Genomic DNA, 13,634 nt, shown 5'->3' with positions numbered 1-13,634 from the left:
CTGTTTCTGTCCTGCATCCTGTTTCTGTCCTGCATCCTGTTTCTGAACCGCTGCTGACTTCTCCTGCTCTGATCCCGGCTCGCTCCTGACCAACCCTCTGTCTTACCCTCTGTACCACGCTGCTTGCTACCTGTTCTGATCCCTGGCTTGTGACCCCGACCAATCTCCGCTTGCTCCCCCTGTACCTACCTGCCTTATTGATATTGACCCGGCCTGCCTGACGACGCTTGCTTGTATGTACTGTTATCTGTGGGTGGTTTGGTTTGTTTGCACCGTATTATGTTTTAGTATTTCACTGCGTTTATGTTTGTACTGTTAGTGTTAATAAATTATATTGTTTATAACATATCTGAGGTCTGCGTTTCCCTGCTTCAGTCACACACCTCTGGTCATACCTGGGAGCCCTGACACGGTCTGATCAGGTCCGCCTGTCAGTTTTTCAGACAGACCCGATCAGACCATACATAGCTCTCTATGGAGTTGCGGATGTCAGAGAACACCGGCCAGCATCCGATCTGATCTTGTACGCTAAAAATAGATGGATGGGGATCCGTTTCCCATCCGTCTGGTGGATCAGATTGGATGACAGTAGAGTGGAAATGGACAGGCGGTCCGTTTCCATCCGACCGCCCCATAGAAAACAGAGGTGCTGTGTCTGTGTCCGCTCTACAGCAGCGGAGCGCACACAGGCCTGTTATCCACTTGCTAAGCAGGGATCAGCGGAGAGTTCCCCCGCTGAGCAAGTGAATCCTCTCACAGGTCTTCCACGTCTTAAAGGGGTCTTAAGGTCAAGAACCCTTATAGTGAGAGGAAGCAATGTAGGCTCCTGGGTAGCTGCTAGAGGTCCCCAGATTGGTGAGAGGGATGCACCAAAGATAGTGCCAGCCCTGTCCCTGCCAATATGGGCATCTTGGGTAACAGGGCTCTGTATGTATAGTCTGGCAGGAGTCTATATAGGTAGTTGGTCATGAGAAGCAGGACCAAGACAAGCCAAAATGTAATCTTTGAGGCTCTAGGTTCTGTGAGCTTCTCCTTAGGGGGGGAAACAAGGAAGGAGAGATGCAGGATTAATGGAACATCTCTTTGGTATTTGATGTAGGACTCTGGCTAAACCCTCCAAAGGTATAGGGCTGTTCGTCGACTCAGCTCTCATCTCTGCTGTTTTCTGTTTGTAACTAAGGAATGTTCCATCATGACTGAAATGACTAGAAGAATATAAGTCAACTGCTTTTCAGTAAAAGAGTTAAAAGCTGCCAGTGTTTTGGCTCTTCTTTGGAATTGTTTTCTGGAAAGGAAACAGGTGTTGTGTGACCTGCTATTGGGGTCTACTGCTGTAAGGCATGAGGAAGGTATAAATGAGTTACCATTGGTACTGGTTAGGCTAGGCCAGGAAAGGCAAGGGCGCTCAAGGGATTATTTCATATATGCTGGGCAAGAATGGGTTATAGAGTGAACATGCTCCCCCATCACATGGCTGCACACAGTGAGGACATGCATCCCAGCATGCGGCTAGGCAGTAACAAAACAAACTATATGCAGTGCTGCCCCCATTGGAGCTGCTGGAAGAACTTAATCTTTGTCTCGACCTCTTCAAGAACCTCAGCTCCTCAGAAACACTGGGTTGAGTGTATGGACATGCTATGACACAGAAGCTCACTAGAAGCAGTACTTGGCAATTAACAATTACATTTTGTCAAAGGACTAGGTATAAAGCACATCAGTAAAGCAACTTAGTATATTGTTACTAAGCAAAGGTGTTAACAGAGCAAACATAGGATTGGATTAACAATGGTGGTAACACCTTTAGCGTATGAATGTTGAGTGGTAAGTAGTAACTCTTGGCTTGCACATCAGCATAAACAGTAGCAATGCCACCATAGGTGCAGCAGTAGACAGTAACAAAACTTAAACTACCAAATGGATGGCTATATTGCCAGAGTGCAGTAATGGTGGTTACGCTAGGCCTAGATTGACTGGTATGCACTGTCCATGGGAAAATATAATTATTGGAAAAGGAAAAGAGGGATGTGTAGGGTGATTCAGTGGGAGATGCAGTCCTTTAAGTGGTTCTTCTGTTGGCTATCATTGGGGCCCTTTAAGAAGCATTGGTGCACTTGTCGGCAGTCTCAATGAACCAGCATGCAGTGTAGGATGGTAAAGATGCAGCAGATAAGGCATAGAAGCAGTGTCCAAAAGAGGGGGGGTGGATATAACTGCAGAGTAGGTCAGGCACAGATGCAATGTGGTATGCCTAACATCCTTCCGCAAATAACTCAGGTCCTGCTAACAGGGCATATATTGGGCGATGAGCCCTCTCACCAGTGCCTGTGATTCAGGTTAATGATTGCAGTGGAAATGGGGCACCCTGCTGTCACCCTCATTCTCTCAGAGGAGCCTCTGAACACTTCCTGTGGGAAGTTGAGGGTGAGAGATCTCTCCAGACCCTCTGTGGCAATGGCACAGCTCAATCATAGTGGTCTGTATTGTGCAACAAAAGCATCTCTTTCTCTCTCCTCCTGGGCCTCCTGACAGATCTCTTCTAGCCTGGCAGACACTGTCCCTGGCTACATATGTGCACTCTCCAAGTCTCTTGTGCATGAAGGTTAAGTTTTACTGTGCAGATCAGTAAAAGCTATCTTGCTCCTCCCCCTGCTCCTCAGTGCTTTTTGGAAACTGTTGTGTAAAGAGTTCACTGGCCCCACTGCATGGCTGTTGTCCTGAACTACAACTCCCATGATTCGCAGCTCCCTTAATAGAAGTCTATGGTCTTCCTTGGCTTTGCTCTCCCCCTGCTTGTTGGAGGGGATAACGCAGCATAATATCAGCAAGTGGTAGAAAGTAGAGCAACAGAGGGCCTTGTCTCCTTCTCCATGTTGCCGAAGCCCCGCATCTGGCTACATATACTGTATATGCCACAAATGTACCTCCTACATGCAACCTGGACATACAGTGCTCAGTATAAATGAGTACACCCCAACAGATTTGTCAGAAAACCTTTACTTTCCTTTCAGAATCAACATTTTCTATGGGACACTATACTACAAAATAGTCCCACAAATGTGGACCATTGATTGCAAACAAGATTTGTTAATTTGCACACACAAAAAAGTATTCTTATTAACAAATTCATTCAAGACCATGTTGCAAAAATGAATACACCCCAAAGAAAGTCTAATGCAGGCCATAGATGGGGAGAAAAACTGCAGATTTTTCTTTTAAAAAACGAAAAATCGGTTGTTCAAGTGGCCGACGTTACCATCAATGGTAAAAAAAAAATCGGCCGATTTTCTACCCGTCTAGAGCCGGCAAAAAGTGTCCCTGCAGAGAGCTCTGCTATTTCTTTGACAGTTCTCTGACAGTTCCTTGACATTTATAGAAGTTGCAACAATGTATCTATTTGTTTCCATTTAGGATACAGATGTTTTTATTCGGAAACAAATAGATACAATGTTTCAACCGCTGTAAATGTCAAGGAACTGTCAGAGAACTGTCAGAAATAGCGGAGCTCTCTGCAGAGACACTTTTTGCTGGACTGGAATTCTTCTTATTTTCATCCTACTACTTCTTCTTCTTCTTCTTCTTCTTCATCCTCATCTTCTTCTTCTTCATCCTCATCCTCTTCTTCTTCTTCTTCATCCTCATCCTCTTCTTCTTCCTCATCCTCTTCTTCCTCTTCATACTCATCCTCTTCTTCATCCTCATCCTCTTCTTCATCCTCATCCTCTTCTTCTTCTTCATCCTCTTCTTCTTCTTCATCCTCTTCTTCTTCTTCATCCTCATCCTCTTCTTCTTCTGCATCCTCATCCTATTCTTCTTCTTCATCATCATCCTCATCCTCTTCTTCATCATCATCCTCTTCTTCTTCTTCATCCTCATCCTCCTCTTCTTCTTCATCCTCATCCTCTTCTTCTTCATCATCCTCATCCTCTTCTTCATCATCCTCATCCTCTTCTTCTTCATCCTCATCCTCTTCTTCTTCTTCATCCTCATCCTCTTCTTCTTCTTCATCCTCATCCTCTTCTTCTTCTTCATCCTCATCCTCTTCTTCTTCTTCATCCTCATCCTCTTCTTCTTCCTCTTCTTCTTCTTCATCCTCTTCTTCATCGTCTTCCTCTTCTTCTTTTTGTCTTCCTCTTGCAGGTCACTGCTCATGCGCAGATTTTTTATCGGTAAAAAATCGGCCGATTTGCCCACTAATTGCCGCGAAAATCGGCCGATCGGCAAAATCGGACGATTTTTTTCCAACTTTACCGAAAAAAAAAAACGGCCAAAATACCGAAAAACGGCCGACCAAATCGCCCACTAACGATCCGAAAATCGGCCGATTTTATTTTCGGCCGAAAAATCGGCCGATTTTCGACCCATCTATGGCCTGCATTAGGAGCAAAGCTAAATTTTAGACAACAAAATCCTAATTAACAAGAATTTAACTACAGGTGAATCTAATTATTCATTAAGCAGGTGTCTAGCAGACAGTTGGTTATAAAAGGGCGTTACTTAACAAAGAAAACCCCTTCCCATTTCATACTGTCAGCATTGGCACCACATAAAAGAGAAATATCACAAGGCTTGAGAAAGAAAATAATTTCTTTACACAAAAAAAGGTGAAGGCTACAAGAAGATGAGCAAAGATTTACTTATCAGTCAGAATACTGTAGCAAAAGTGACACAAAAACGTAACAAAGATGGAATTGCAACCATCCTCACAGAGATGTCCACTCCGTATACGGAAGTTAACACCTCGAGAGGAGCATCTTCTGATGAGATGAAAAAAAAAAAAAAAAAAAAAATCGCCATGCAAGTTCACAGCAGTTAGCTAAAGAAGTAGAAAACCAAACTGGGGTGATTGTTGCCCATGACACAATATGGCGTCCACTGTAGAGGAATAGCGTGCATGGGTGTCATCCATGAAGGAAGCCTCTCCTGAAGTCCATGCACAAAAAAGCACGCCTAGAATTTGCCAGGGCCCATGCTGAAAAAGAAGAAGACTACTGGGGCTCTGTACTCAGGAGTGATGAGACCAAGATAAATATTTTTGGAACTGATGGCTTCAAAACTGTATGGCGTCACAAAGGTGAGGAGTACAAAGAACAATTCATGGTGCCTACAGTGAAACATGGTGGTGTCCTTCTGTGGGGCTGCATGAGTGCTGATGGAGTCGGGGAGCTGCATTTCATTGATGGTATCATGAATTCACAGATTTACTGCTCTATATTGAAAGAGAACATGCTACCATCACTCTGTGCCCTTGGTCGTCGTGCACTTTTCCAACATGACAATGATCCAAAACTCACTTCTAAGGCCACTGTTGCATTTCTGAAGAACAGGGTGAAAGTGATTAAGTGGCCAAGTATGTCTCATGATCTGAACCCAATCGAACACCTATGGGGAATTCTGAAGAGACACGTTGACAGTCACTCTCAATCAAGCATCTAGGCTCTAAAAGAGGTTGTTCTTGAAGAATGGAAAAAGATAGATAGAGCAATATGTCGCCAACTTGTTCATTCCATGTCTAGAAGGTGCTGTCCTTACAACTCATGGAGGTCATACAAAATACTAGATGTAGTTTTTGTTGTGGGGAGTATTCATTTTTGCATCAACTAATTTGAGTACAATTGAAGATTTTGTAATGCAAGTTATATTATTACCTTACTTTCATGTAATGAGCTAAACAAATGTTCTATAAAACTCAAGTTTTGTCAAAATTTTGGAAACTTCTTTTGTGTTCACTGAGATATAGAATAAAATTTTACTTTTCAAAACGGGTGTACTCATTTATGCCGAGCACTGTAAAGGTCTTCTACAATTTGCTGTATGTGCAATATCTGAACCATTAGTTACCTTACTTTAGCTGCTTAATTTGCTTTATTCTGGTGTGGAGATAAATAATACCATCATGGTCCCAAATAAAGTTTTGTCATGCCTAAAGAATTTGTGTGGTACAAATGTAATCTTCAGAAACTCTGAATATTGTGTAGCCAGGTACTATGCTACAGCAATGTGGTGAAGGAAACACTGTACACCTAGTTGGTTTAGGCCAGGCATAACCACCATTAATGTACTCTAGCAGTATACTTCCTTACTTTGATAGATCAAGTTGCACTACTGTTTACTGCTGCACTTCAGCTGGTGTTTCTGGTGTTCATGTTGGTCTGGATGCCTAAACCTTACTGTTTGTCACTTTGCATGCTGAACTGCTTCACCTCCATTGTTGTTTTTATTTTGTGCTCATCTCATTAACAACCTCATTAGGTGATGATATGTTAAGTTTATCTCTGGTAATTGGTTTGGTACCTGTCTCTTGATACAGCACTGCTATTGGGTATCAAGTATCCCTTTCAATAATTTACTGTGTTTGGGTATTTGTGCACTCAGCCTGGTGTGCGAGAGGGGCTGGGATTCGTGAAAAAGCCAAGGCAGAGAACAGGGGACTCATCCTATCCATGGCTCCTATAGGGGTGGTTCGGCTACAATTTCTCAGATGTGAAACTGGTATTTTTTCACATAAAGTGGGCATTTAACATTCTCATAAAGCCACAAAGCATTATGTTACGATAACCTCAAATGTCTATCACCAACAAACACCTAACTGAAACATAATCACTTCCACCCGCAAAAGGACAAAGCCGCATGTTCTCGGGTTGAGGTGGTTATACCTGGGACATGGCTGCAGCTGCAGTCATCACCCTGGTGTCTTTTCTTCAGCCCGCAATGCTGAATCATGTAAAAGTGAGTGAGTGGCTTTAGAGCGACTGGATTGCTTTTGCATGTGGCAGAAGGGGTTTCCCCCCCCCTCCTGCCACATTTCTAGGCTCTTCCGTTCCCCAATCATCTCTATGGTCTATAAAACTGGAAGCTACGAGGATTTTATTACTTCTGGTTTCAGTGTTAGTTAAACAAGCCCCCTTGTGAAAGCTTTTATGGGCAAAGAAAAGATCTGGGGTCTAATAGACCCCAGATGTCTCAGTAAAGAGTACATGTCACAGCCCCAGATATCATGACAGATGTTGTTCATCCTTTGTGAGAGCAATATAAGTGATCAAAAAAAGAGACCATGTAAAAAAAATTAAAATAAAATAAATAATATAGTAAAAAAAGAATAATTAAAAAGAACTTATTTAAGCATTTGATCACAGCGGATCGTTCTGTGATAGCCAGACGGTGGTGCCAGATTGAAGCTCCATCTCTGGCGGAAGGACTTGTGAAGTTGACAAGATTGAGTACATGGAACAGATAATCACATGGGAAGAAGATAACTCTGACTGGTTCAAACTTATGTGGACAGTATGGTCTCATTTTAGACACTTGTCTGACTTTGAGTCCTTTATCTCCGATAAGATCTGACGGCCCACAACATTCTTCGGCTCCTCCCATGGTCCCCCTTTATGCGCTCCCTCTACCTCTCTTTCTCCCCAACAACCCCCCCACTTCCCCTTTTATTCATTTATTTACTTATTTGTTATTTTTTTCTTCCTTTTACCTCCTCTGCTATTTTTTATATGCTTTATTGATGGATGGTTTAACCGTCTTACACGTTCACCCAAATATATTATCCTCAGCTGAACTGGCCTAAGATGTTTGATATCCCACATGATGCATAATAATTTTATATACATCTGTTGATATCTCACTGTAGTCTGGGGGCTTTTGTAGAACGTAAAGTTTTTACATTGTAGTTGCTCTCTATGCCTTGTGACAATTGTTGATCATCATACTTTCTCCCCTTGTGTTTTTTTTTTTTTGGCATTATATTGCATTTTGCCCATGCTATTTGGGTTGTATGAGTGTTGATACACTTGTTTGAATACGTTTTGAATCTATTGTAAACCTGTAATATTTGCCTCTACTTAACAAAAAAGTATACATAAATACAGTATAAATAAAAATGTATGCTCACGCGCAAAGGTGAACGCATATGTAGGTTCTGCAGGCATATGCAAATGATGTTCACATCACATTTGTGAGGTATTGCCACGAACGTTATGAGAGCAATAATTCTAGCATTATACCTCCTGTGTAACTCTAAACTGATAACGTGTAAAGGATTTAAAACCATCGCCTGTGAAGATTTTTAGGTATAGTAGTTTGTTGCCATTCCATGGTTGTACACATTTTGTAGGCATCTATTTACTTGACGTAATATCATCTTTTATATTTTACAAAAAAAAAAGGGCACTATATTGAGTTTTGGTGTATTGGCCATTTGCCACCAGCTAACAGTACATTTTCTGCTAGCGGGCGGCACAGCCAGGTAACGCGATGTACCTGTATGTTGCTGTGAACATCCTGGTTTTCACACGTGCGTAGGAGTGCCCCCTGCTAACCTGTGCTGTGATTGGACACAGCATGAGTTTGTCAGCAGGTTGCAGCCAAAGGTATTAGAGTCACTAGCAACATCAGTGTCAGTTAGTGCCAGAATGCCCACCACACTATCCACCAAAATATGATGTTATGTGTGGTGGACAATTGTCTGCCATGACCTGGGCAGTAAGTCTACTGACACAGACAGTGAGGTTTGGCCCTGCCCCCAGCTTCCTCCTTACTGGATTTGACTGACAGCAACAGAAATAAATGGCTCCTACTATATAATATGAAGACAAACCTAAACAATGCTTTCAATTTGTATCTACTAAGGGAGGCCCCTGTACTACAAGTAGATGGTGGATTTAAGGCAGGCAATAGAATATACAATTTTCTTTCCTTCCACTCCAATTGCTTGATTACCCCATCAATACAGTCAGTGTTGATGGTGGAATCTCTCCCATAGCGTTATTGTATTCTGCTGGCAGAACACAATGATTACTGCTAGTGACTGTACAATCAAATTTCAGCTGGTACCTGATGAACCAGCCAAGATTCAATCCATCTATGGCCATCTTTAAGGAGATTATACAATCTCATACACAGCCGTAAAACAATGAACACATTACATACAGTACAAATAAAGTGATTACAAGCAAGCCTCTTAAAAGCCCACAAATGCACACACGTACAAAAAAGAATCTCCAGTCTTCATATTTAAAGCAGCTCTCCAGGTATTTTTACCCAATGTCATGTGGCATAAAAAGGACAGGAATATATACAATATATATCCATTTAAATTAAGCTTACCAGACAAGACATCGAGACATGAAGGTATTGATTGGTGGAACTTTCATGAGTCCACCCAGGTTTCTAGATTTGAAAAAATACAGGTTAGTTACTTAGTACATAGCCTTTTCATATGTAAACATGCTTTGTATTATTCCAGAGAGCGTCAGGCCTTCTCTCCTCAAACAAACACTTTAAATGGTCTCTAAACATGCTCCTCCAGGGTAGAACCAGAAACAATTTTGTCATCTAAGTAGACAATTTTCTGAGAGGGGCCAAAAATCTCTCAGTGGCTGATCCATTAAATGCTGGAAGATTGCAAGTGCACCAGTAATCCCCTCGGGTATTTGCGCAAACTAGAAAAACCCCACTGGACAAATAAAAGCTGTCTTGTCTTGATATTTCCCTTTCACATTGACATTGCAGCCCATAATCATAAGAACTGTAAGTGAATTCAAACATGCTTGGGACAAACATAGATCTATACTCAGGCAAAGATTAAAAGAAATGTAAACACACACACACACACACACACACACACACACACACACACACACACACACACACACACACACACACACACACACACACACACACACACTTAAAGGTTTGCATACCCTAGAAAAAATAGCAAAGTGTGTATATTGAAAATATGACTGAGCATGCCAAAAAACTGACTTTTATTTGAGGATAGTGATCGTATGAAGTCATTCATTGTCACATAGCTGTTTGGCTCCTTTTTTAAATCAGAATAAGAACAGAAATCACCCAAATGGCACGGATCAAAGATACCTGGGAGTGTCTAGGTCCAGATGCCGGGAGGCCGCACATATGCGTTCAGCCAGCGCCAAGAGGTTAAAATACAGCCACTTACCTGTCCCTCGGTCCAGCAGTGTCCTCACCACCGGTTTCATTGGCCATCTTCTCTCCCTGGCTCCGGCATCTTTAGTGTGGGCACCCGGCTGTGACAGCTTGCAGCTTCACAGCTGGGTGCCCGCTGCGTATGAGCGAGAAGCGCTGCACTTTGTGACTGGCCCCTTAGTCTTCTGGGACCTGTCACGTGTCACAGCGGAAGTGGGAGCGGGTACCCATTCCAATTGGCAAAGGTGCCAATCCTTAATGGGGAGTGGTGGATAAAGCATTAAAGTGGAACTTCCCCTTTTGGGTGGAACTCCGCTTTAAGACAGGTGACATATTAGGACAGGGGTCCTCAAACTGCGGCCCGCCGAGGCCAGTTATCCGGCCTGCCGGCAGGGGTGTATTTTCCGCGAGGAAGGAACACTAATTACAGGGGTGTGCAGGGGGTTGCTATACTTTACCTGGCCCCGGTCCCAGTCCCACGACGATCCAGTCCAGGAAGCGCTGCTCTTTCATTCACTCCGGCCACTCCCTCACTCCTGCCGCTCGGCTCCGCCTCCTCACCAGTGATTGGGCGCCAGAACTGTAGCTCAGGAAAGGCACACAGGCGGCCAATCACCTGCGAGGAGGCGGAGCCGAGCGGCCCCGCGAACATTGAGTGAGGGAGAGGCCAGAGTGAAGGACAGCTGACAGGTAAGTGTGTCGTGCTGATGGTGCTGCTGCAACCAGGTATGCTGGCTGCAGCAGCACCATGCTGGAACAGGGGTCAGCAAGTTAAGTGTCATTGGTGTCAGTGGGAGGAATAGTGCCCCATCATTGGTGTCACTGATACTAATGATGGGGCATTATTCCTCCCACTGACAGCAATGATGGGGCACTATTCCTCTCCCCCACTGACACCAACGATGGGGCACTATTCCTCCCCCCACTAACACCAACGATGGGGCACTATTCCCCCCCCCACTGACACCAACGATGGGGCACTATTCCACCCCCCATTGACACCAACGATGGGGCACTGTTCCACCCCCCACTGACACCAACAATGGGGCACTATTCCTTCCCCCACTGACACCAAAGATGGGGCACTATTCCTCCCACTGACACCAATGATGGGACACTATTCCTCCCACTGACACCAATGTTGGGACACTATTCCTCCCACTGACACCAATGTTGGGACACTATCCCCTTCCCCCACAGACACCAATGATGGGGCACTATTCCCCCCCCCCCACACTGACACCAACGATGGGGCACTATTCCTCCCCCCACTGACACTAATGATGGGGCACTATTCCTCCCCCCACTGACACTAATAATGGGGCACTATTCCTCCCACTGACACCAATGGTGGGGCACTATTCCTCCCACTGACACCAATGATGGGGCACGTTTCTTCCCACTGACACCAATGATGGGGTACGTTTCTTCCCACTGACACCAATGATGGGGTACGATTCTTCCCACTGACACCAATGATGGGGTACGATTCTTCCCACTGACACCAATGATGGGGCATGTTTCTTCCCACTGCCACCAAAGATGGGGCACTATTCCTCCCACTGACACTAATGATGGGGCACGATTCTTCCCACTGATACCAATGATGGGGCACTATTCCTCCCACTGACACCAATGATGGGGCACTATTCCTCCCACTGACACCAATGATGGGGCACTATTCTTCCCACTGACACCAATGATGGGGCACTATTCCTCCCACTGATACCAATGATGGGGCACTATTCCTCCCACTGATACCAATGATGGGGCACTATTCCTCCCACTGACACCAATGATGGGGCACTATTCCTCCCACTGACACCAATGATGGGGCACTATTCCTCCCACTGATACCAATGATGGGGCACCATTCGTCCCACTGATACCAATGATGGGGCACCATTCCTCCCACTGACACCAATGATGGGGCACCATTCCTCCCACTGACACCAATGATGGGGCACTATTCCTCCCACTGACACCAATGATGGGGCACTATTCCTCCCACTGACACCAATGATGGGGCACTATTCCTCCCACTGACACCAATGATGGAGCACGATTCCTCCCACTGACACCAATGATGGGGCACATTTCTTCCCACTGACACCAATGATGGGGCACGTTTCTTCCCACTGACACCAATGATGGGGCACGTTTCTTCCCACTGACACCAAAGATGGGGCACTATTTCTCTCACTGACACTAATGATGGGGCATGATACTTCCCACTGACACCAATGATGGGGCACTATTCCTCCCACTGACACTAATGATGGGGCATGTTTCTTCCCACTGCCACCAAAGATGGGGCACTATTCCTCCCACTAATGATGGGGCACGATTCTTCCCACTGATACCAATGATGGGGCACTATTCCTCCCATTGACACCAATGATGGGGCACTATTCCTCCCACTGACACCAATGATGGGGCACTATTCCTCCCACTGACACCAATGATGGGGCACTATTCCTCCCACTGACACCAATGATGGGGCACTATTCCTCCCACTGACACCAATGATGGGGCACTATTCCTCCCACTGACACCAATGATGGGGCACTATTCCTCCCACCGATACCAATGATGGGGCACTATTCCTCCCACTGACACCAATGATGGGGCACTATTCCTCCCACTGACACCAATGATGGGGCACCATTCGTCCCACTGATACCAATGATGGGGCACCATTCCTCCCACTGACACCAATGATGGGGCACCATTCCTCCCACTGACACCAATGATGGGGCACTATTCCTCCCACTGACACCAATGATGGGGCACTATTCCTCCCACTGACACCAATGATGGGGCACTATTCCTCCCACTGACACCAATGATGGGGCACTATTCCTCCCACTGACACCAATGATGGGGCACGATTCCTCCCACTGACACCAATGATGGGGCACGATTCTTCCCACTGACACCAATGATGGGGCACATTTCTTCCCACTGACACCAATGATGGGGCACGTTTCTTCCCACTGATACCAAAGATGGGGCACTATTTCTCTCACTGACACTAATGATGGGGCATGATACTTCCCACTGACACCAATGATGGGGCACTATTCCTCCCACTGACACCAATGATGGGGCACCATTCCTCCCACTGATACCAATGATGGGGCACTATTCCTCCCACTGACACCAATGATGGGGCACTATTCCTCCCACTGACACCAATGATGGGGCATTATTCCTCCCACTGACACCAATGATGGGGCACTATTCCTCCCACTGACACCAATGATGGGGCACTATTCCTCCCACTGACACCAATGATGGGGCACTATTCCTCCCACTGACACCAATGATGGGGCACTATTCCTCCCACTGACACCAATGATGGGGCACTATTCCTCCCACTGACACCAATGATGGGGCACCATTCCTCCCACTGATACCAATGATGGGGCACCATTCCTCCCACTGATACCAATGATGGGGCACTATTCCTCCCACTGACACCAATGATGGGGCACTATTCCTCCCACTGACACCAATGATGGGGCACTATTCCTCCCACTGACACCAATGATGGGGCATTATTCCTCCCACTGACACCAATGATGGGGCACTATTCCTCCCACTGACACCAATGATGGGGCACATTTCTTCCTAAGGACACCAATGATGGGCCACGTTTCTTCCCACTGACACCAAAGATG

The 13,634-nt window shown here is 45.3% G+C and overlaps 1 protein-coding gene across 1 annotated transcript in view; it reads right to left on the bottom strand.

The window, feature by feature from the left end:
- Nucleotides 1-13,634, bottom strand: part of STRADB (STE20 related adaptor beta) — an 80,667-nt gene that overhangs the window by 59,945 nt on the left and 7,088 nt on the right. Inside the window, exon 4 of the mRNA XM_089670405.1 lies at nt 9,112-9,174. Coding sequence (XP_089526531.1) covers nt 9,112-9,123 — 12 coding nt within the window. The 5' untranslated portion in view covers nt 9,124-9,174. The remainder of the gene's footprint in view (nt 1-9,111; nt 9,175-13,634) is intronic.

Source organism: Staurois parvus, unplaced genomic scaffold, assembly GCF_062004578.1.
Source record: "Staurois parvus isolate SC_StPar_1 unplaced genomic scaffold, SC_StPar_1.0 ptg000011l, whole genome shotgun sequence".
NCBI lineage: Eukaryota > Metazoa > Chordata > Amphibia > Anura > Ranidae > Staurois > Staurois parvus.
Note: the sequence above shows the minus strand (reverse complement) of the source record. Positions and strands in the feature narration are given on the sequence as shown.